The following is a 26,477-nucleotide window of genomic DNA, read 5'->3' on the forward strand; positions in this document are numbered from 1 at the left end:
CCTAAGAGTGAGGTAACTCTCAAGGAGTTCATGGACTATACTTTCTTTGGTTTAAAGTCACAAGAATAAAGTATAATTTCAGCAGCCCAAACCTGGTCCGGGTCTTGATTTCTACAGCCTAATAGGTGGTTGGTTTCCAGGTAGTCCTGTATTTGCAAGTAGGCTACTAAGTCGATGATTTTGAGTAGGAAGGAGACGGTGGTGATGGGTCTGTAATTGGTCGGTATAGCAGGGTCAAGTGTTTGTTTTTTGAGCAGGGGGATTACCCAAGATTGTTTAAGGTTGTTGGGTACTAAGTTTGACCTGAAGGAGGCGTTGATGAGCTTGGAGATAAAGGGGGCAAGATCTATGGCTGCATCCTTGATAATTTGGGGCGGACAGTTGTCTCCTTACAGTTGGAGGGTTTTAGCGAGAGTATGATTTTTTCAGTCTCAGGTATAGTTATTTGTTTGAAGGTGAAAGGCTTGGGGGTACTTTTAGATGGGTTGAGAGGTGACTGTGAAGCCCCGGGGTGGGTCTGGTGGTGAGGGTAGAGAGGCTTTTTTATTTGCCATTTTAGTTTGGAGGGAGCTGATTTTACCTGCGAGGGCATTTTGTATCTTGGTACACCATGATTTATCTTTGGGGGTATTGTCGATCTGAGGTATGGGTGATTCCATTTCACAGAGGATAGAGAATAGTTCCTTGGTGTCAGATTTGGCTTTAGCTATTCTGTCATTATAGGTGTTCTTTTTGGTGCTAATGATTTCCTTTTTATACAGTTTGGAGTGATTGGTAAGCTTAGTTTTGTTCTCCTCGGTGGGCGAATGGCGCCAGATGGATTGCAACTTTATTTTCTGAATTCTTAATTCTTTCAGTTGAGGTGTGAACCAGTTGTTCAGATGGGAGAGTTGTCTGCTTTTGCGGGTTTTGAGCGGGGCGATGGTATCCAGTGCTTTGGTTATCGTGCTATTGTAGACTTCCACGAGTGAGGTGGGGTCAGTGTTGTTGTCTAGGTTGTCAAGGGTGAGAGAAGTTGTGGTAAGAGAAGTTCTGCTATGATATCTTTTTTGCACCTGGTGGGGAGTGGCGGGGCCATGAGTATAGGTTTTGGACGGATAAGATCAAGTGTGGTAGAGAATGTGATTAGGTGTTGGTCTGTCCAAGATTGTGGTGTTATGTTGGTGATGCTTATGTTGCAATTCAGGTCAGCAATCCAATCTAAGGGTGGGTTGTATTTTGTAGTGTTGCTAGAACTGTTTGTTGTAGTAATAATAAAGTAGATATTTTTATACAACCTTGACTGGACAGTCCCTTTTATCATTGTGTAATAATTGTATTTTCGCTGTGTTACAACTAACCAACTAACGATCCACGACCTTGCAGAGCTAAGCCTGCCGTTCCATCCACATTACCAACATTGGACAAGGAGGTCTTATAATTCACTTGTATTCCAATCTGTTTGGATCTCTTCTGGTGCACTAGAGGTGTTGGGCTGATTGATGGTTTAGAAACCGATATTCATCGGTGCCTCGGAAGTTGATTTGTCACAATTCACATTCCAACTAAATATGGCAGGGGGGACTGCGCCTATAGGCTGTGTCCACACAGAGAGCACAGGTCTATGGGTTTGTTGTGGTGTGAGCATGGGAAAGTGTGTGTGGATTAGCCTCACACAATTTCCTGAGATGGGTCTATCATCATTCCATTTACTTAAACATTTTCAAAAAGCCCAAGTGAGGGCTCATCCACCATGCGAATCGTCGAATTCCATACAGCCACTCAGGCATACAAGAGACACGTGTCGCCTATCCACACCCCAGCAAGAAGCAGCAAGGCTTGTGGAAGGAGTGTTAGCCATCCATGAAGGCACGCTGCATGTTAGGTAGCACCACACCTCATCGCTTTGATAACTCCTGTGTCCACTCCACCATCCCTATTGCCTGACATCACCAACAGCATGCAGGTAGACAGTGGCCATACTGCCAGCACCACTGAGATCACGTACCCACCAGAACACGTGACTGGCAAGCACATTCACTGTAATACATGCTATCCTCTATCTCTCTCTGTCTCTGTCTCTCTCTCCCTCTCTCTTCCCTCCCACTACCCCTCCTACAGGTGGCAATACAATTCTACAACCACCCCAAGCCTGGCTGTCCCTAATAAACTCGGCCAATACAATACCCCGAAATGCCACTGAGTGTCACTGTTACACCAAGCCGGACTGGTAACGTCACGACTGCAGTGAATGCAAGAACCTAAGTAGAGGCTAGGGGTCACTGCTGCACCACATATGTCGGCAAGCCTCGGGACATCAGCAAATGCAGCACTCTGGCTGGCTACCAGATGGTGCCATATTTGCCATCTCCTCTCCAGAGATCAACTAATCACATTATTTGACTGGCCCTGTGTGCTCATGCTGTATGCTGAGTTTATAGAAAGCCTTGACTCTCCTTACATGATGCAGTGTCATTACTTTGCCATTTCAGTTAGCGTCCTCCGCGATGCCAGTCACGCCACAGCACTGGACATATTGGGCACTTCCTATCTACTTGCCACCGGATAACATGCATGGGCAATGCCAACAGTGTGGGCTTTTGTGTAGGCAAGTCCTGGAGAATTTCACTATTAACGATAAAGCTGCATTATTGTTGACCCTGGTGCAGCCCCCCTTCCTCATTGCTCTAATGAGAAATTTGAACAAATGGATTCAATCCTTTTTGATACCAATCCTCCAGTCCACTGTATCCATTCCAGTGGTCACCTGCGGGGCGGGGGGGGGGGGGGCGGGGGATCCATGACCGTATTGAAAGCACCACATGTAATGCAAGATGCACTCCTGGGGTAAAGTTGCAGAACCCTGGTTGGCTCACAGCAATCACAGACTCGATCGCTTCCTCCAAAGATCTGTTCTTGGCCTATAGGGAAATCGCGAGACCAGGCCACCAGTTGCCCGGTCCCATCATCGTGACACCTGGCACCCCGGCTATCCTTCATGGACTTCATAAGGGTCCGCAAGGTAGCCCGCCCACTGCTGGCATCTCCAACAGGAGTTTATCACCCTGTCCATCAATGCCTCGCCAAGCAGAGAGGTGATGGTCTGAAACCAAGGAATGCACTCCTTCAAAGACAACTGCAGAAACCAAAGGAAGATCCTAAAATCGTGGCAACCCGTAGACTATTAAGTGGCAGAAACATTGGGAATGGTGTTGGCCCATCTGGCATGAAACACGTTACTCGACGAGTGGGAGTCTGGGTTCTGCTCATGACTTGGGGCCAAACCTAAACTATTTAATATTTGGGAACAGCCTGAGAGGTGGTCACGTGAACACGGTTCTACTGAGAGATCTGCATACCACTGGCGGCACCATTGATCCTGGTTTATTTCTCGATCCACAAGATCGGGTCGCAGGAATTGGCAGGTCTGTCCTATGCTGGTTCAAGTTCTTTCTTGGAAGGCACCCCTCACAAAGTCAAATTGGTTGGTCAGCTTTAGAGAAATTTGACTATCACCTTAATCTCGACAACATCTCTGGGGACCATTCATCAAGTTACATACTATCTACTACCCACACAGCAATAGATGCGTAGAAAATGGTTCTACCTAAATGGAAAGGTTGGGGCGAACTTATTCGGGTGAACTCCAACTCACCAAAATGTCCACCAATTTAGCCAGCTCGAACGGTCGCAAACCTAGATGCAGAGCAGGTGGTTCAGGCAGGTTTGGCCTCACAGGTTATACAGGGCACATGGAGTTGGAATTTGTGATCAGTCTTGTCGGCAGATGCAAGAGTGTGCTTGGGTAGGGATGAAAGAGGTGGCACACTGAAATAATGTTGGGTATTAGAAACATCTCATCTCAAGGGCTAAAGATCTCAAAGGAACGTGGCGAGTTCCATGTTTCCGTCAGAACCCTTGGAGTGTAGGACCTTCTCTGTCTTCCAATCAAGGTAAGGTCGCAATTCAAAAACCCTGTCAAGAGCCCACACGACTCATCTCCCCCAGATAACATCTCCAAGACTGCCTAAGATTGGCTTCTCTCAACCTATGAACCATCAACAGCAAGGGCAAATACACACAACTCTGGCCTAGAACCCTTCATACCCAGAGCTTCACAATGTAAGGTCCTTTCCTCCTCAGCCAAGACTTCAGGAAGATTACTGACCTTTCGGATAGGTCCAATGACACACTTCTTTTGTACAGTCACGGCTTGGAGAAGTGAACGACCCTTGTCAGAACCTATCCCACTTTCCCATAACTGAGTCAGCCTTACTGTGAAGTACTCCTTTACTAGCATGACTGCGTTCTAACAGACTTTGTTGAAGAACCCCAGTTCGACACCTTCTCCATTGCTGTTCTTAACGTCTTTTTGCATTTCCCTGGAAGGGCGAGGAATTAACTGGAATGTGCACAGAGTGCTTCACAAATAATACATATACATATATATATATAATGCTCTAATGATGTTTGAGCATTAGGGACAGGCAGCACCCCCTTCCTTATGTGACCCGACTTCACCTCTAAACCCCCGCTAGTCTAAAATTATATAAGGCTCTCCTCTTTCGGTGAGAGGAAACTGGTCTGGGTGACAGTCATTTTATCCTCTTTGTCCAGTCCTCAGGTTGCTTGAAGGAGTACACCATGGTTTATGGTACCAAACACTTTAATAATAGAGCACTGTGAAAAATTATTTAAAAAGCATCAACACCTTAGTGTGCATTATTTACTTAGCAATTCAAGCATACACAATTTGTATCACACATATTTGTCAAATAAGAGGATATATGTTTGTTTTAATCGTTCCATAATATTCTTTGGTTTTATGCAATGTAACCAGGAACCCGCATTGGTGCTATTTGTCCACTTAGCCAAAAGGGTATTTTGAAAGAGGACAATAGTAGTGTCCCAGACTGCATAAGGAAATAATGCATATAGTTATTCTAGGTTCTGATAGTGTGTTTTGCTATGTAACATTGTTATTATGACAACACTATATACTGAAAGTGATCATTAGAAATGTGGTGTGTAATCAAAGGCCCCAAACCAACGGAACTGAAGGGCCCACTGTGAAAAATGAACTGCCAGCCTTCATAGAAGAACCTTTACAGTGAAAACGGGCCTATTTAGGCAGACTATGTGGGTGCCTTTCTGCAGATGAAATTCAGACAAAGCTAAAACAAAAATATAATGTTAGTGCAGGTTGGAAAAGCACACCACATACTGGCTGAGACATAAGTGCAGCATTGTTCACTGAAAATGCCACCTATCAAAAGGTGGTGCACTGTGACAATTCAGACCCACTTTTCAGCAGAAAAACAAACAGCAGATAATTAAAAGTGTATTTTATTAATGACTGAAAGAAACAGCCCTGTACTTTCAGAAAAAAAAAGCAAAGTGAAACCCGATCAGTAAAACACACTGTGTGTCAAAGATTAAAGGCCGATGTTAGTAAATGCAATTTGTGAGTTCCCTTAGGCCAAGGACAATCGGTGGGTCTCTGGGCAGAATTTGCAAATGGTTACCCCCACTGCAAGCCTGGTTTGTGCATCCAAACTGTTTACAGCTGCAATAAAGTGTGGCCTGCCTGAAGGGTGTTGAAAACAATCTTTCCCTAGACTTGATGTCCCTGAAAGGTCATTTCTTTGCAGAGCAAATGGCATGGCCAGTGCTTGACCGCAATGTAGGGGGGAGGTGTGAAAACAGATTCTGCAATCAAGATGGAAATAAATACAAGAAAATAGAAGCTTTTCAGATCAAAATGGTGGTGCCCTTCAGATAAGAGGACAGGATGACAGATGTCTGCAGGGCCTTGTGACATCACAGTTCATTATCTGAAGTGGGGGATCTCTGTGTTGCCAAGGCCTCCCAAGCATTTACAGCCTGCCAACTTCAAACAACAAAGAAGCTAACAAAAAAATAAAAAATAAACTTTTGTCACAGGCTGGCCAAGAGTGGCCAATGCCCTGCAGACAGGAGAGCTCCAATTTGTCTAACATGAAGATTACCTATTAATTTAAAATGACTATTATAACTTATGCATTTTTCTAAGCAACCATAAGTCACACTGCCTTCGTTTCTGTGTCATCGTTTAGATACTTTCCAGGCGATTGTGTTGAAATAAAATTGATCCACCTGCGACTTAGGGGATTGTAATGGCTGGCTAAAAGGTATTCCTGGCTGTGCTGAACATGTCACAAATTTGAGAATTGCCGTGCTGGTGGAGGGCAAAATTAAGGATCTGGGGAGTAAATTGCATGTTCCTAATGATTATGCTTTTTGTAAAAATGGTGGAGAGTTGCCAAATGCTTGTGCAACATAGTGCAGACCCGGCTATCATTGTATTCAATTCCCCATGATTGGCTGAAGTGGATTTTATGTATATATAAATATAATATATATATATATATATTTGCTGCAGTCCAAAGTCCTCTTAAAGTCTTAAAGTGGCGCTCAGTCTAATATAGTGGGTGCTTTTATAGGTTAAGGGAAACCACAAACTCGTGCGAACACTGCTGTGTTGGATGAAGAAAGTAGCTCCATAAACAGCACAAACTACTCCACACAGCTGCAAAAAGTACAAACTCTCAATCCCAGAAATAGTGCTAAGACATAACGTTTATTTAAGATAAAACATCTTTTTAAATAAAAAGTCAGCATGGACTTACAGAACTGGTTACAAGAGTCAAAGCCACTGTAGTAGTGCCACGCATTTGATCCCTTCACAGAGACTTTGTCACGCTAGTTTTGCAGCCTAAGCCTCACGGGCTGTTTTTAACTTGCACAAACTGGAAACAGAATTCAAAATCACTCCGGTCATGTGACCTGTAGGTACGTATCTCCAATGAAGTAAAATAGAGCCGCCATTTCGAGCTAGTCACACAAATATGAGTTAGGCTCAAATTAACACATTCCATGTTTTTCAGTGTTGGTGTTTGTATAACATAGTTAAAGCATTCTGTTTTTATTTGTGAATTTGTATATTTTAAAAGATGTTTTATCTTAAATAAAAGTTATGCCTTAGCACTATTTCTGGGATTGAGTACTTGCACTTTTTGTAGCTGTGTGGAGTAGTTAGTGCTGTTTATTGAGCTACTTTTTTCATCCAACACAGTAGTGTTTGCATATACATATATATATATATATATATATGAAAAACAAGACTGCAGACAGTCGAAGAACAGCAGCACTCTTCCGGTTAGTTTGATAATAAACACTGACTCCTGGAAACTCCATTCAATGTCCATAGGTGGACAAGGATGAACAGAAAAAATAGCAACTACGCGTTTCACCCTGGCGCGCTTCATCAGATTGTGTGGGTCAGTGTATGTGCTGGTTTATTTACATACATTTTAGAGTGCATTTTCCATTTCTATTGTCTAGTACGTGTCGTGTTGGGTTGGCAAGAATAATGCCGTCCGCGATGTTGGGACGTATTTACATTGAAAAACAGCATATTATCCCAAGTTACTTTCCGACTGTATGTGTTCATAAGTGCCTGCTTACATCACATTGTGTATATCAGTATGTTTTCTGATGGGATTGGAATATGGTCCGAGTGGACGCAAGCATGGAAATTATCTTTGCTCCCCCTTCTTTTGAGAAATAGAGCGTATTAACTGTATATGGTGGAGCTGAGCTGGCAACATCTATATGATGCATAGTCATCTCCCCATATCGATCAGGAAAATTAGAAATATTAATGTGCATGCCTTGTATATGTACCATAATGGGGTACTGGGTACTGGGTGTTTATTAAAATGGGACCATCATTGAAAATTATTACTGCAATAGTGCTTGCCATTTTAGGACAAAGTGTGTAATGCATGGTGCAAATGATGTTACAATTAGTTCACAGTAAAGTGCATATTGTCATGATAGCATTTGTTCGCTGTCTCATGACAAAGTGCATAGTGCCCTGGGATAAACACCACAGTTGTATTGACTCGTAAAAGTGCATTGTTTTAGCAGCGTTAAAAGATGTTATAGAAATAAAGTGCATAGTGCATCGAGCTGTGGAACAGATTGCTGAAGTGCATATTTAAGTTGGCAGCTTTGCTTGATATTATTGAAACAAGGTGCATTGTGCGTAATTATGGCAGGCATAGCCTAAGAAGCCATGGAACTATGACACTGGAGAACAGTGTCATGCCATTAAAGTACATATGGTCATAACCACACTATTTTCGATTTACATGATAAATTGTAGAGTGCATATTGTAGGCCCTGGTCTGAAATGCCATACTGAGATGCATTAGGCTTGGCGACATTGCCAATGGTTATACAGTGTTTGTATATATATATATTCAGTAAAAAAAACTTTGTTAAATGGACGTTATGGTTCCAAGTAAAACCGAAAAACCCCTGAAATTCGCCAGTTATGGTAAACTAAGCAACCATAACTCGCGCCACCACTGTGCACTGCTAAAACTAATAACCACGACATCAAAGATGACATCACAAATGTCATTGATGACATCACTGATGACATCACATATCTGGCTCCCCCCTTTTTTCCTTTACTGACATATCTAGGCCACATGGGTTTCTTCAGTAACAGTCAGGAACAAAAAATTGGAAAGGTACTATATTTGTAAACTTATCCTTCAAGTATGTTCTTACAGTAATTCCCTTAGAGTCCAGTCACATCATATGAAACATATACATAGGGGAAGACACAACCTTGAAAGAGAGCAATCCTTTCTGGGCATGAAGATAATCAGTAGAGTTATCAGCACTTTCTGATAGTTCTGTTGTTTTTTTATTACTGTACTTTCCCTGTATATGCTCAGATTTGTATACATTGTACTCACACTACTTTCCCTAGGGTCCAGACACATCATGTGATATATATAGATAGGGTAAGTAGCAGCTTTGAAACAGAGCAATCATTTCTCTGCATAAAGGTAATCAGTTAGGTTATGAACACTTTCTGCTACTATTGCTGTTTCTTTTTCCTACTTCAATTCCCTTGTATATATTCATATTTGTATGTGGTGTTGTCTCTTTGTGATTTGTGTATAATAATGCAATTATGTAGTAAGTGGGTTTTATTACCTACTTATCACAAGTTTCACTGTACGCAAAACTCTAATAAGAAAGCAGTTATCATTTCACTATTCAACATGGCAAGCTTATGAATATTGCACCTCCATCATGTATGCTGCACACAATGCCTATGTTTCTGCGTGAGTAGCTTAGTATACTGGATAGAACTTGATAATAGAATGCTATTTATATCAATGCATTGCTTAATGCACTAATTAGCACATGATATGTATTCCAATGATCCTTGACACTTTTTTGTCAACATTATAATAAGAATCCCTTGTACAGAATTTTCATGAAAAGTAAATGCACATGTGATGTCATCAGTGCTGTCATCTTTGATGTCGTGGGTGTTAGTCTTAGCAGTGCACGGTGGTGGCGCGAGTTATGGTTGCTTAGCTTACCATAACTGGCGAATTTCAGGTGTTTTTTGGTTTTACTTGGAACCATAACGTCCCTTTAACAACGTTTTTTTACTGAATGTCATAGGTTTTTAGTAGCGCAATCTAACCATAACATCTGTTTAACAAAGTTTTTTTTACTGAATATCCATTTTCATAGGGTAAATTTCATAGATGTTTACTAGGATTCCCTTACTTTATATACAATCAACTTAGAACATACTGAACACTCCGCTATTGATTTTGATGTCCGCGCACGGTCACGGACAACATCAACACTACCCAAACACGCAGGGGGTATCTGAAATTGTTCTATCATACCATATAAACACTGCACAAGTTCAAAAAGCAGCACATAAACACATTATATATAATAATAAATAATCAGTGGAACCTACATATTTAACACATCAACCATCTATTTAAATACAATATGTAATAAAACGGATTATACCATACCAAAAAAGATATACCTCCAACATAATTACCTCACAGAAACTGCAGAGCTAGAAGCAACAGTAGATTTACACAACACAACGAATACAACGTACCAGAAACTAGTAAGTAAACTTCATTTTTCTTATATATTGCTATACTTTTTATATGAGGTACAGTACAATTAATATATTTTTGTTTTGCACACAGAAATGTGCAGTACTTTGGAGTGGCTAGAAGAAAATGTTCCAAATGAGGAAATGTCTGAAAACAGTGATAATAATGGTAGACACTTCTCTAAATAATCAAATTAATAATCACTACCTTATGTGTACTTAACATATATATATATTTATTTTTTACAGACCATACAAACATTGAAAATGTTACTCCAAAAGACACTGGAACGCATGGAACGGAAAGTAGACATGCTCAAGGAAAATTTCAGTGGTTTGAAACAGTTAGTAGAGGACCACATAAAAGAAAAAATGAAATACTATTGTCCCACCTGTACCTGTGCCCCCTCTCCATGTCCCAGTGAACTACCTCCAAACCCTCAACAACAAGATAAACGTTTTGATGAGACTTCCATCCCTTCATCCCCTCACACCCATCCTCTCCAAACCCCTAATTCCCCACCAGTTTCTGCTTCCCCCTCTCTTTCATAATTTGTGTATGTGTATATAATAAAAAAATGTTATGTTTTTTGTAATGAAATTGTTTGCATCTTATTATTTTTTTTAAAAAGCAGTTAAAATGTCTGCATACAGCGCGCCTGTCCGGCCTGTCCGTAATTAACAAAATCTCGATTTCCTAAAGACACTACACCTATCCGTACCATTCGCAACCAAGATGAAACTGTTCTTAGAACACACCACCTGTCCGGGATGTCCGTAAATCAACAAAATGGGGGTGTCCTAAAGACACTACACCTCTCTGTACCATTCGCAAACCAAGATGAAACTGTTCTTAGAACACACTTGGTGTCCGTGATGTCCGTAAATAAACAAAATGTAGGTGTCCAAAGGACACTATACCTGTCTGTACCGTTCGCAACCAAGATGGAACTGTCCGTAGAACAGACTCAGTGTCCAGGATGTCCGTAGTCAAACAAAATGGAGGTGTCCTAAGGACACCATACCTGGCAGTACAGTCTGCAGGACATCTACTAAAATGCATACCACACCCGTAAGTCCTACGAACATTGCGCCTGTCCGTAACTGTCCGTCGCACTTTTAATTAGTTTCAGGACCCGAACACTGTCTGTAGAACACCCGCGCGCCTGCGCACAACTGCTCCTGTGCATTTGGTGTCCTGCGGACACCCATTCCCTTTGCAGACGTGTTCCCAATGTCAACATGTGACCGCACCCATGCTCTGTCCGGTTCCCCAACATTTTAAAAGTACTTATTCAGGCAATCCAAATTATTTTACAGTAATAAGTCACCATTTCACATGTCCCAGACAATGGCCCAGGCTTTCCACATATTTTTTGCAACTTTTTGAACACTTTTGAGTGTTCGATATGTTCTCGAGGCGCTCCCCTCCACCCCTATAAAAGGCCACACCCCAGAGCTGATCTTCATTGTACTTCTGGCTATTGCAGATTGACTTTTGCTGCCTTTCCTGCTCTGACTTAGATTACCTCATCAACCGTAATGGCATCCATGGCTGCTGTTGCTACATCTGCCTCAGCACCACCCCTGAACACTCCACCACCACCACCTCCCCAAGGGCCTGCAGAGGGGAACACGCGTCAGGATGTAGAAAACGAGGATGAACAGAATGAGGTCGAGGAACTCCCTACTACCAGCACTCGCCGGGAGTCTTGGGTGTGGTGGTAGTTTACCGTTTATGGTAACATACCAAAAGCACGTGTGGACAAGGTCACCTGTAACCAGTGAAAATTAGTGCTGAGTCATGGGAGACGTGGGGCATACAGCTTTGGTACGACATCCATGAAGCGACACCTAACTTCGTTCCACAGTGTGGACATTCGCAAGGTTGTACCTTGTGATGAACGTAGTAGGTTGAGGTCCTCTACATCATCCTGCGTTTCGGCCCCTCTCACCACAAGAGACACTCCTGTGGGAGAGCGCATCCCTCCAGCTGCTTCACAGGCCATTCGCGATGCTGTTCACCCTTACCTTTCGAGGGTCACAATATTGTGTATGTACTGCGACGCAGTACTCTGCAAGGGGGGGAGTCTTCGAAGTGCTTTCAAGACTACGGTCACGGACCACCAGAAGACCTGCTACCTACCCAAATAAGGCCCACCCTACATATTCCTCTCTCCACCTGCCCTTTCTTATCCCCGTGGTTGGTGTTTCTTCGTTACCCTCCGTTCCCCTCCTCTCCTAGTGTGTCGTGTATAAAAAAGGAAAAAAAAATATAAAACAACAAATATTAAAAAAAGGCTCTTTTCAGAGCCGCCTTTCACAGTTTAAAAATAGAAGTATGAAATAAACAGTGCAGGGACCGGTGCATTTTTTGAAAGTCTGTGGACAGTCCTAGGACAGATAACATTTTGGGGTGCTGCCCTAGCAAAACCAATGCACTTTTCTCTGGGAGTAAGTGGTGGCTATGAAAAGAGCGTTTTGGTGGTGTGTTTGTGTGTTTGAAAAACTTGGATTCATCAACATATAATGCAAAATAGATGATTGTAATTCCATAAAAGGTTGCAATGCATTTTGTAAATTTTTCAAAAAAATGTGATTGCCAGCATATGTAAGATGGACTCCATCTCTGCGAAAAATGTATGTGCTACGAAACATAATAATTTAATTGTGAAAAGAGGACACGCTAACATCTCTTAGAAAGGCACAAGCAGCCTTATTGACATTGCACCTCACTTTCTCCATTTGTGGACCAAATGAAGAAGAATGCAGCCACATTTGTCTTTGTGCAATATGAGAAAAAAATACTTGGGAATTTGGAAACATGTCCATGACCTTCTCAAGTCCTTCTTTCATTGCAAATTGCAAAGAAATTCCAGACACATGTCCTAAACTGTTCCCTCCACAGTGAATTATAATTATGTCTGGATGATGCTCTGTCTGTAAAGTAGCACAGAGAGGTACCAAGTCCAGCCACTTCATTCCACGCACTCCATGCCAGTGCACTTCCACTTGAGCAAATCCAAAATCTGCAGATACACCACAACGTTCTGCATGCACCTCCAACCAATGTATCCAGGAGTGTCCCAAAATCCAGATAATCTGTTTTCGAAAACACACAGCCATAGCTATCTGTTCTTCTCTCAGGAAAAAGACGTTCTAACGAAATCTCTCCTTACACAACACACCCACTAAACTTTACTGACCAATCCCTAGCTCCGCTCAGTCTCATTTGCATGCCTCTCCAGCCCAGAATCCCCCTATGCAATACGCGCTGTCCGTAGATTACCGCCATGTCCGTGGACATATAGAAGATCTCATCGTGGTGAATGTACATTTAAATAGTGTGCTCCATTTCTCCTTTGAGGTGGGCTCTGAAAAGAGCTGTTTTTTTTGTATTTTTTACAGATGCCTGACAGACATCTGTTATTTTGTATTTTATGGGGGGGTTTCTTCTTATTTTACAACTAAAATCTTCACATAATCTGTTCCAAAGCAACCCTTACATTCCAAAACAGCATGGCTTTTCCCAAAAAAGATAAAGAAACACCATCTGCTTCAAAATAAGCAGCATTACTCGAAACAATATTCTCATTGTTACAGAAAAACATACCAGCTCTAAGCATGAAAGCACGCATGCCTCGATTGATTGTACACCTAGAAATGTTTTGCTAAGGACAAAAAAAAAAGAACTATTGTCCCATATTGCCCTAGGTAGTAATCCAGAAAAGATTACTTTCGCATTTGGAAGGAGGTTGATTACTGCTTGAACCAACTGTTCCAAATCTGGCAAAAAAGTAGGGGAACTCACGTAGCCCAAATGGAAAGCACCATAGTGCAAAACTACCAGATGGGGACTGTTCATCCTACGCATATCTTCACAAACTTGGAGAATTGCCTCTACATTGCAATCAGGCACAGCGCTCCACACCACCTCCACTCCTCTAACATCAAAATTGTTTGCAACATGCCTGCATTCAGAATACTGCTGTAAACCATTGACAAAGATATCTCCGAGCACTAGCACCCTGACTTTCTCCACCTCTGCCATCTTCACTACACACACTCTCTTTCTACACAAATCCACAACATCAACATCTGATTGGCTGATCCCTACAGTCTCCTTTCCATGCTGGATTTACTGGAAAACCCCGTATGTGGCACGCCCTACCTGCGGACACCTGTGGTGTCCGCACGGCACGTAACTCTTAGCCAGCCCTTCTACACTTTCCACATCACTCTCGGTTCCATTCCCTCATTGGATACAGCTAAGCGGTCACACAATCATCCACCAATCACATCCAAGACCTCTACATCTAACTCCATTATCAGATTTCTGCACTTCAATTGTACTGTTGATCACTCTGAATAAAAGTCTCATATCATTGGAAAGCACCTACTACAAAAACTACTGTACAAGTCTCGAAGATTTCTACTTACAGCTCCATGCATATCCACATGCATGATTACAAAGTACGGGTATGCATATTTTATTCAGAGTACATGTACAACTCTTATGAATCTATATTAAACAGAGTAATGCCACTAAATCTGAATAGCCAATACATACATGCCAACCCTCCCGATTTACGCGTGAAACTCCCAATTTCTCATTGGAAAATGGCACAATTTTGTACTGTCTCCCGCCTAAATTAATACTAATCCCAATGCAATCCTATAAGAAAAATAAATGTTCCCGATTGCTGTGCTGAAATCTCCCTCTCAGGTGCTCCCGATTGTTCGCACGTCTAGCTATAAGATGAAAATATTCAAATTTTTCACATCTACTATAATGAACTATCACTTCCAAACCGGTCGGCTATCTACAATACAGCTGTAAAAAAACAAGTGAATTTCATGGACTTAACATTCTACTCATTTGCAAAGCATATTGAACTAACATACTGTAAATAACATATAAAGGCTGCCCATAGTCAAATGAAACACATGCATACACTATGTTCAGATATCAAACAAAAATACTACCACAAAAACATAAAAATCAATGTGTACATTAACATCAGTGCTAGAAACACACAAAATTACTAACTTCTTTCTTTTACAATTGCAGTGAAAACCACTCTCCTGAAAATCAGCAGCATCTAAACTACAAACAAAATATCTGAAGAAACCTGCTCATTCCACAAAAAAAGAGTAAGTACAGTACTACCTTTATAGTTTTACTGTTCCTCAAAGACACTGTGTGGTTCATTCATGCAATTTGCGCACCAAAAACAACATCGATTTCTGAACCATTCTGCCCACAAATCCCCATTTATTAAACAGATATTAGCAGGCAGAATGGCACACAAATCCCTGTTTTTTTGGAACACAAATAACATACTCGACCCTTAGAATGTTAGTACTACAAAACAAAGAACTGTTTTAATGTTATACCATTACTTTTAATATTAATGCTTCTCCTCACCACTAGCTCACTTTCTACTCTCATCTAAACCGCATTGTAGTAACACACAAACAGAAGAATAGCCTTCCCAACTCAATGCACAATCACACACCACCACATACATCTTTCCCATCAAACTCATACACTCGTACACAGAGCACACATACATTGCAAAACAGACCAACCCATACCTTCTTTTTTTTTCAACAGACCCCAAAGAATGCCTACCAAAAAGCAAGTCCGTAGAAAGCAACGCAGAAATAGAGGAAATGGAAATAAAAGTGTCCGAAATAAGCATCCATCTCTACCAGAGTTTGTACACAACGTTCTAACAAAACAGCTAATGCAGTCATTTAGCGAAACAAAACAAGCTTCTAGTACAGAAACTTTGCCTCCTCTATCAACATGTAAAACGAAACAAAAAATGCTTAACAAGAATTCGGCTACCACTACTGCTAAAACTGCTCCTATAAATCTTCATATACTAGAAAATAACCATAGCAAAAAAAGTATTTTAGCAAAAATGTTCTGCCACAGAGTGCTTCAGAATCTTATAAAAACAGGAGTGAAATCATGCACAACCCTTAAAACCTACCGTAGAAAATTAATCCTATAAGCTTTGTAGACAGTGCAATCCTTCTCAAAAGGAAGTTATTTGTTTTAGTTTTAAACAGGATCAAACCGCTAACAAAACTAAGTACTAAACTACAAAAGAAACTTCTCAATAAACGGAATGTCAACAAAAATAACTTCTTAAATATCTGTGGAGGTGAATGGAGTCACACCACGACCACAGAACCATATTTTAATGAAGAAGCATACAAACAAAACCAAACCAATACAATTGCCATCCATAGCAGTGGATGAGGTTATGAAAAAATGAATAATACCATAAAGGAACAAGAAACACTGCTCACAAAAATATCCCCAGAAAACTCAGAATTACCTCTCCATTCGACTGAACCAAAACGTCCAGTATACAAATGGCCGTGCACGTCAATGTGTAACATTCCCAACAAATCTTTCAAATCTTTACGCCAGTTCCTCAATCAGTATGTGAAAGATAAAGACAAAATCAAAATGAAAGTGCTGCAAAATATGGATACCTGTCCAGTGCGCAAATACACAGGACTACAAGGACATTCATTAACATGCATTTGAGGACCTATTTACAAAAGCACCTTCCATCATATCAAAATGATATCAACACATCATTCAACTATAAGAAATCTAGTCTACAAACTGTACTATGCTAAAAGTCCTGCTATAGAACTAGCCAATTTAAATAACACTCTTCTACATGGTACACCCAAAGACCTACAAGAAGAAATCAACCGTATCCAGAGAAAATATTTTGGAAGTGAAAGCCACTTACAAAATGCAATAGCTTTACAACAGATTAGCAACAATTCTGCACATGGCAACCTTCTACTACACACATACAAAAAGAAATACTAAAATTTAAAAGTACATCCGCTGAAGTACCAAACTATGTGTGTGTGTTTGTGTGTTGCCGCAGAACTTTTTACAAAAGTAACACAAAAACTATAGACGTAACATACAAAATAAAAGACAATGAAGATTCCAAATGGTTTGAATTAGCTCTCTACCTTTCAGAAGAAAACAAATACGAAATAAGAGACCCCTTAATACTTTGCAATTACTGCATTACAAAACTTGACAACAACCAAACTCCTTCACGAGCTATCACAAATAACTTGGAATTATTCCCACTACCAAAACCCCTGCAACAACTCAATTTATATGAGAGCATCATAATTCAAACAGTGCACCCATTTCAAGCAATTATACGCCTTCAACCAAAAACAGCAAAATTACCTCCCTCTGAATTGGTGAAAGGCATTCGTGGCAAAGAAGTTTATTTACCATTAGATCTGACAGAAAATGTGCACACTCTAGGAGTGCAATGTCCAATAGAGCAATCTTTAATTGTCTTAGTAAATGGTGTACCATCAAAAGACAAAAAGATTTGGCAACAACTCGTGGACTTACATAAATTTAGACAAGCCTTGCAATATCTAAAGGACAATAATGAATACTACAAAGAAATAAATATTGAAGAAAACTTAAGGGAAACAACTGAAATAATTCAAGAGTCACCAGAAACTGGTCAAGTTGAACTTCTAGATCCTGCTGCAGTATCCAATATTTTAGACCATTATACAATTCATCCATTACACTGTAATGACAGCATAGATGATGCACTAGAAACATACCAAAGGCGACAAACTAAAGGATCACCAATGAGCATATGGGAAAAAAGTATAGAAGCACATGCTTTTCCTCTACTATTTCCTACTGGCAAAGGAGGAAGGTACGATGATAGACCCACTAAGATAACAGCATCAGAATACTGCTCATTACGAATGTATTCTGAAGATCCCAGATTTAGACAAAATGTGGAATACATATTCCACTTACTCTTTGAAAGTGAACTAGCAGCCCTATGTTACAGAGTTGCACACATTTTGAAATCAGGAACTCACTTTCAAAATATGTCAGTTATGCAATTAATACAAAAAGTGCAAGAAAGAGATGAGGTTTTACAATCAAGCATTACAAATCTGTTTGCAAACATGCGTGGTACAAAAGAATACTGGTTCCGACGTCACGGAGATGTACGTTGTATGATCAGAAACCTTGGACCACCCACTTGGTTTGTTACATTAAGTTGTGCAGAATATACATGGGAAGATTTAAATGATTTCCTACGCATATCAAACAAAAACAAAACAAACATACATATACTAACACCTGGAGAACTTTGCTCTCTAGATTCTGTTAATGTTTCAAGATATTTCCACCATTGTTTCATTACTATGCTACACTTTATTTGTAATAAAACTTCCTCCGCTCGGAGAAGTGCAACACTTTATTTGGATAAAAGAATACTGAGCCAGAGGAGCACCACATATCCACATGCTTTTATGGATTAAAGATGCCCCTAAATTTGGTCAGGACAGTGATGCCACTGTTTTGCAGTTCATCCAAAAATATGACACTTGTGAAATCCCTTCACAAACGAGACAAAGTGACCTTCATGCACAAATTGTACAATATCAAAGACACAAATGTGGCAAATATTGTCATCGCAAATACTAAAACAAAGGGAAATACTACACCAAATGCTGCTTTGGTTTCCCTAGACCAGTTACAGAAACAGGTGAAGTGAACAACTTCATGTCTTCAGTTAGACATAGTGTTAAAGGTAAATCACCTAAGAACACGTATTACATAAAAATAACAGAATAATCAAAATATATCAATGATTACAATGCAATCATTGCCCTCTTATGGAATTGAAACATAGATGTGCAGTACATTGCAGATAATTCCACTGCAGTTGCACAATATGTTACAGCTTACTTAACAAAAGCAGAAAAAACAGAGCTTCAAGACCTCTGGAATGACCTATCATCAGACAAAACACTATCTCAGAAATTGTACAGCTTAGGCATAAAAATGCTCTCTCATAGAGAATGTGGCTCCTATGAAGCTGCAGATCGTTTAACCGGTACTCCTTTGTATGGAAAATCTGAAAATATAGCATGGCTAAGTCTTGGTCCTGCTAAATCTAGAAAAAGAGTTCTCAAATCATATGAGGATATAGAAACAATAGCCAAAAATGATCCCAACAGCCACGACATTTTGAAAAACAATTTACTAGACACATACTACCCGAACAGGAGTACCGCTTTGGAAACCATGTGTTTATATCACATAGCCCAAAACTTTGCATACAAAAATAATATAAAACCTGATGAAAAAAAAAGTAGAAATAGAGTGACAGATTGTGAAGGCAGCTTAGTGAAACTTACCAAACAAAGCTTAATTAATTATATCAAATTGTCATTAAAAACTCCTCAACAGAAAGAACTATATTACATGTCCCTACTACAACTTTTTAAACCATGGAGAAAAGAAGAAGAGATACTAGATAACTATGGCTCCTATGAAGACGCTTTCAAAGAAAATGAAAGCACTATCACCGATGTAAACTTTACGCAGTACAAAACAATGTTGCACAATGAACAGCAACACGAAGAAGAACTCCAGGTCCAACTAGATAAGGTCACTCCCAACAGTAGTCAGCCTTTCGTAACAGGAAGCCAAGAACTACTGGGACAGCCACTAATAGCAAATGAGGCAGAATTAGCTATGACAGAAGTAGAAAACACCATGTGTCAGTATGAAGAAGATACAGAAGACTTAACTGTACTACAATCAAAACTTAACAAAGACCAGCGCACCATTTTTGAAGAGGTAACAAAAGAAATTGCACATGGTGTACAACACGAAAATAAAGAATGTACCTGCCAAAATTACAAACCTATACTGCTATACGTCAGTGGTGAAGCAGGTTCAGGCAAAACATTCTTAATCAAAATCATCAGCAAGTTCCTTCAACAATTGACAAACAACAAACTGTCAGCTGTTGCAACTGCCCCCACAGGTTTAGCTGCCTACCACATAGGTGGTGTCACTTTACACAGATTACTACTCCTTCCAGTAGAACACCAAAACAAATTAGACTATTACAAACTTTCTACAGAAGCTGCAATGGAACTATGCAGAGTGTTAAAACAAATGAAAATGCTACTATTAGATGAAGTGAGCATGGTCTCCAACCTAATGTTGGCTTTGATTCACGTCAGATTGCAAGAAGTACTTAAAACAAACTATGAAGAGCTCTTTGGAGGAAAACACATTATTGTTTTCTGAGATCTTCTTCAATTGACACCAGTGAAAGGTGAACCTATTTTTAAAACCTTAGGACACAAACTCTGCCGTAAAACTGTTGGCAGCATAGGAAATGTCAACCTTTGGCAACATTTCCAATACAGAGAATTAACAGAAAACATGCGCCAATCTGCAGACCTCACTTACGCCAACATTTTAAAAAGTATTAGAGTTGGTGTTCTATCTCAAGAAGCACAAGCAATACTAAAAACATGGCACATCCATGCACTTTATGGCGATAACTCATGTGCTACTGATGTTATGGAACAATTAGCGCACACAAATGTCAATTGTAGGTCCTTAATGCCATCTCTTGCAAGCTGTTCCAAATTCAATGAAACAATGTTGAAAAATGAAATGCAACCAATAATTGAAATTTGCTCCACAGACAAACTGGACGTACATGGTATGACACTACCCATGTGTCAACAAGCCACAACAAGACTGAATACCTTAGAAAATTATATCTCCAGGACAGCTGGTTTGGAGAAAATATTGACATTATCCTTAAACTGTAGAGTAATACTTAAACGTAACCTGGACGTGGAGCAAGGACTAGTTAATGGAGCACTGGGTACAGTTGTTGGCTTTCAAACATACCCACTATTTGACAAACTTTCAGAAGTAAAAAGTATAGGGCGATCAATAGCTCTTTTCCTTTTCTTCAAAGACATGTATGTACGCAGAGACAACACAGCTGGTTTGGAGAAAATATTAAAATTATCCTTAAACTGTAGAGTAATGCTTAAACGTAACCTTGACGTGCACCCAAGACTCTAAGCCCTGGCCACAACCACTGCAGCATATCACACGCACAACCACCGCAACATATCACACACATGCTAGCTTATATATTCAGTGCTTATAACTTTGGTCTTGGGTGCATGGCCTTACTTTACTTGCATCAAAGTTATTAGAAATAGACCCTCAAGTGTACGTAAGCGTGATAGTGCTACGTAGCTCATGCCTTCTTTAAAGACTGTGTTACCAATATCTATCAATGCTTTGTCTAGGGTAAGACCTTGGGATTTATGAATTGTGACTGCATATGCTAAAGTTAGAGAAAATTGTTCTCTGCGTACATACATGTCTTTGAAGAGAAGGAATCGAGCTGTTGAGCGCCCTATCCTTTTTACTTCTGAAAGTTTGTCAAAGAGAATATTGACAAACTGAATGTTGTCACGTGGGTATGTGTTACACCATTCACTGGTTACCTTACGCACACGAATACCCGTGCAGCCACTACGCCCTCCATCTCAGGTCCTGATCTGCCTTCCCCTTCTGACCTCATGTCCTCACTCCCTCAAGCAGCACGGCAGCGGCGCACACAAGGGCATCTAACGCGCTATGGTCATACTCACCCATTGCAACGTTGGCAGCTGCCCTGGCATCTTGGAGACAGTCGACGGAGACGTCGGCTTTTTTCTTTGCTTCATCACGCCCCCAGGAAGAACCGGCAGCGTTTTTGAAAACTTGGGTCATGTGACAAGGACACGTACTACATCATCGGTCACGTGATGGGGTCATGTGACACTCCTAGGCCCCTTCAAAACCGTAGAGGGAACGCTCATTCGGTGCTTCACAGCTGACCCAATCAGGCACTGTTCGGCATCTTCCTGCCTCCACATCTTGATTCTGGACTACGGACTGTTCTTCTTGGATTCCTCTGTCAAGCCCTTGCATACTGTTTTGCTCTGCTGTTTCAGGACCTTTGAACTGTGTTTTTGGATTCCTTTTGGATTACCCCTGGTTTCGACGAACTTGGCTGGCTTTTGACCTTGGAACTCTTAACGGACTGTTTTCGGATTTCCTCCTCTGTTACCTTTTGGAGTACCCTTTCCATACAGGTCTTGCAGTGCCTATTTCTACAACAATCTACGCCTACCCGCTGCCGCTTGCTACACTCTGCAGCCACACGGAACACCTTCTTTCTCATCTGTACTCTTCCCGTCCCCAGACCCTTGGTAAGCCCCTTGATATTTGTTACCTCGCTATTCAGTGTATTGTGTGCCATTGTACTGACCCATTGCTTGCTTTACAGCGGTCGAGGGGTCACCGGTGTTCCTGGCGTTCTTCGGCACTCAAGAAACCTGTGGCCTCAAGGATCGCTCACAAAGTTATTTGTGTCTTTCTGAGTGGAACTTGTGGACAGAGGCCCCATAATCTTCACAACCATCAAGTCATAACAGTATGTTTGAAAGCCAACAACTGTACCCAGTGCTCCATTAACTAATCCTTGCTCCACATCAATGGCCTACGGCCTACGGCCTGCGTCCATGCACCCAAGACTCTAGACCCTGGCCACAATCACCACAGCATATCACACCCATGGTGGCTTATCACACTCATAGAATCAAAAATTTTAACGGCGGCATATACTCAATTTTAATGTCTGCTGACACCACGCGTGTCCTTAGAACAGTTTTAACTTGCCTGCGCACAGCACGAATGGAAATACTATCCTTAGGACACCCCTCATTTTCAGTAATTACGAAGATCCCGGACAGCACGGGCATGGCGAATACATCAGTAGCACCTGCCACCTAAACAAATACAGTATTTCACCCATCTCTTACTCCCTAAACCTCTCCAATCACTATTACACACCAAAACACTCCCCAAAACTACATTTCACCTCTGGTCGCCGCCGCGCTGTTGGCGGATCCAAGATGGAGGGCGCATCCGAACAATCTGACGCACATCACGCCTCACTCCAGCCAATCGACGGACTCGCAGCGTGTCCACGGACATGACACAAGCCCATTAGCCAAATGGTGTCCTGCCCGCGGAGCGAACAGGGAAGTGTTTCCGCAGAGCGGACATATGTATCACTAATTTTTTTAGACCTACTTTTTGATCATTTTAAAGAAAACTACTGGACCGATTTTCACCAAAATTACAAAAGCACGCTTTCGGGACCAAGCCCCTGCCGCAAATTTGGTGAAAATCCGTCCAGCGGTTTGGGCTGAAGGCTTGCGCAAAGTTTTTCCCCCATTCAGTCTATGGGAAAAAAATACGTTTTGGGACCCCGCTATAACTTTTTCCCCCACTGGACCAAACCTCACCAAACATTGCACAAAAATTCAGAGTGGCCCATATACTTTTTTTTGCAACGTTTGGTAAGGATTTGTCCAGGGGGAGCAAAGTTATAAGCCACCCAAAAAGTGTTCTTCCTATGGAAACAGCAACTTTACCATAACTACACGGCCACTACCGTGGCCGTGTAATAAATATATATATATATATCTATATATATAAAATGGCCGTTACTAGTAAATTATGACGTTTAGCCACAGAACTAGTGTTTGCCAAAAAGTTGACATGGAAGCAAAAGGGGATTTCAAATGGGAGTTGCCATATGTCTGTTCCAGACTCCTAAACCAACTAAACCAATTCTTAGAGAGAGGCTGGATTTGGGAGGAGAGGAAAGGGTAACTGTCCAATCATGGTTGCAAGAACTCTTGCAGGGCACTGCCCAATACTAAGATCTTGATAATGTCATCACTGCTATATAACGTGAATTCACTATGAGAAGGGAGACTAAGGGTGCTAAAAATGACCATCTGACAGCCGCAAGAAAACACCAAATGAGATTGCTCAGATTGTTCAGTAGCTGTCTATTGTTCAGTAGGCCTAAAAAGGCTGACTCTGCCCTATGGTGAAGAGCTGGGGACCATCCTTGAGAGTGGAGTGACCAGACCCCTACCCTGTCCTCCAAGAGGGTTGTGCTATGCAGCTGGCTTTCCTGAGCTTTAAACAGAGGTTTTCAATGTAAGTAGAAATGAGTTCTTAGAAACCAAAAACTGGGGAATATGCTTGCCTTCAATCTTTCCCTTTATAGTGCGTGGGGCGGGAGGGGGGGAATTAAACATTTTCATTTTTAAATTGAAAATAAAAAAATTAAAGAATCAATGTATTATATTTGAAAAAATTAAAAGTAACTACATGTGTTGATAACCACAGAGGGGTCCTTCTTACGTCACTGTACCTAGGTTTTATTCTCCCACAAACATTGTCCTGGTGCTCACAGAAGAAATAGATAAGTGGTTTTAAGTTGAGCATGACCCTTACTAAGAAGGAAGGACATTTTCAGAGACATAGTGCATGTGAGGTCTGTTGGCTACAGGACCACATACCTTGCCAAGAATCTATAAAATTGTTATCTTTAATCTAAGCAGTGGTGCCCACTCAGCTCGTCTCCACCAAGACAATGTTTGCATTTAAGTGCTGGCCACTGCTTGGTTGGCAGTGCTGCTAAACCTGTGCATTTGTTACAATATGCACAAACACAAATAATCAATAAAGATCGAATATAAACGCAGTTGTGGCCCTGCCTCAACGTGTGCATTAGACGTTGGGCACACGCTCCGATGCCAGCTTAGGAACGTGGATTCTTGAAGCAGGGTCTTTCTTGTGGGGAAACTGTCACATATGTGAGGGTCACGAGAATGAATCCCTCAGCTGTTTCCTGGCAGGTCTGTAATCTGAGGTGGACCCTTATATATTCTGTCTGCTGCCAGGGGAACAAGGTAACAGGTATTGGAAGGCCAATGAAACGGGACCGGATCCATATAGCGTGGCTATGTCATGTAGCTCACTGCTTTCGTGTGCACAAGGTCCGATCCACAAACAGGGCCCATTTCTTTCTTCTCCTCCACAATGGCAGTCAAGTAAACAAAAAAAAAGGTTCAGGTTGGCATTGCATCATGACTTCGTGGACAGCAGTGCCCTGGAGACCCCCCACCTGGCTCACTCATCTTTGGTTATATGAAATCATTCTAATGCCCATAAAGGACTGGAAATATATATATAGTGTGTGTATGCGCGGACGCGCACGCGTATGTATAATACACAGTGCCCCTGCCAATCCTTTGATTGCCAGCCTGCTGGGATTTTGTTTGGCTGGAAAGCACTATTTAGAGCCATAAGTATTGTAATTATTGATGACTCACACTGCATGTGGGTGGTTCTCAGAAGAGAACAAATGCAGCCGGCTCTCTTTCTGGATGGTTGTGCATCGGCACATTGCACTCAGCAGCCACCCTTGCCACATACCTCACACACCGGTGTGGCTAGTGCTGATGAAATGCAATTGGGACTCAAGGTGTGGGTGGCTGGACCTCTTAGCGCGTGCCTGCCGTGAACGTATCTGCCTGTGGTATTTGGGGTGCAACCGCCTGCAGTGAGTGACAATCTCTTGGTGGACCTCAATGAGGGGTAATACAGCCAGTCTTTCACCTTCAGCAGAGAACCCTCAACAGCCACCTATTACAGGTGAGTAGGGTGGAAAGAGTACGTTGGGTGCTTATGCAGGGTGGGCAGGTAGGGGGTATACCAGGAGAATGCATTCTGGAGATCAAATAAGAAGAGTGATAGCGAAAGGTGATGTGGCACTGGGCCCCAAGGTATGTGTTATACTGGGTTGTCACGTTGCCCCTCGTACCACATGCCTCGCTAGACGCTGCCTGCCCCTCTCCTCCCCACCACCCTGTACAGTAGTATCCCTCCTCTGTGTTCCTCTGTATTCTACCCCGCTTTATATCTGTTCCGCTGTATACCTCTGTAAAGTGCTGCGTTCTACATGTTTACTGTTGTATAACTTAGTAAAGCGCTGCGTTCGGCATCTTTACTGTTGTATAACTTAGTAAAGCGTTGCGTTCTGCATCTGTACTGTTCTATACCTGTGAAAAGCGCTGCGTTCTGCATCTGTACTGTTGTATAACTTAGTAAAGCGCTGTGTTCTGCATCTGTACTGTTGTATACCTCTGTAAAGCACTGCGTTCTGCATCTGTACTGTTGTATACCTGTGTAAAGCGCTGAGTTCTGCATCTGTACTGTTGTATACCTCTATAAAGCGCTGCGTTCTGCATCTGTACTGTTGTATACCCGTGTAAAGCGCTGCGTTCCGCATCTGTACTGTTGTATACCCGTGTAAAGCGCTGCGTTCTGCATCTGTACTGTTGTATACCTGTGTAAAGTGCTGCGTTCTGCATCTGTACTGTTGTATAACTTAGTAAAGCGCTGCATTCTGCATCTGTACTGTTGTAAACCTCTGTAAAGCGCTGCGTTCTGCATCTGTACTGTTGTATACCTGTGTAAAGCGCTGCGTTCTGCATCTGTACTGTTGTATACCCGTGTAAAGCGCTGCGTTCTGCATCTGTACTGTTGTATAACTTAGTAAAGCGCTGCGTTCTGCATCTGTACTGTTGTATACCTCTGTAAAGCGCTGTGTTCTGCATCTGTACTGTTGTATACCTGTGTAAAGCGCTGCGTTCTGCATCTGTACTGTTGTATAACTATTAAAGCGCTGCATTCTGCGTCTGTACTGCT

The 26,477-nt window shown here is 41.6% G+C and overlaps 1 protein-coding gene across 2 annotated transcripts in view; it reads left to right on the top strand.

Annotated features, from left to right (window-relative positions):
* The window catches only part of RASSF5 (Ras association domain family member 5), a 277,827-nt gene that overhangs the window by 58,411 nt on the left and 192,939 nt on the right, over window positions 1–26,477 (top strand). The window contains exon 1 of one of the 2 annotated variants that reach the window (XM_069633181.1): window positions 25,133–25,421. The exons of the other annotated variant lie outside the window; for it this stretch is intronic. Within the exon in view, the coding sequence (XP_069489282.1) occupies window positions 25,358–25,421 (64 nt within the window). The 5' untranslated portion in view covers window positions 25,133–25,357. Of the gene's footprint in view, window positions 1–25,132; window positions 25,422–26,477 lie in introns of those variants that run through there. 2 annotated transcript variants of the gene reach the window in all.

The sequence above is a fragment of the Ambystoma mexicanum genome, chromosome 13, assembly GCF_040938575.1.
Source record: "Ambystoma mexicanum isolate Mex_15411 chromosome 13, UKY_AmexF1_1, whole genome shotgun sequence".
NCBI classification, from domain to species: domain Eukaryota; kingdom Metazoa; phylum Chordata; class Amphibia; order Caudata; family Ambystomatidae; genus Ambystoma; species Ambystoma mexicanum.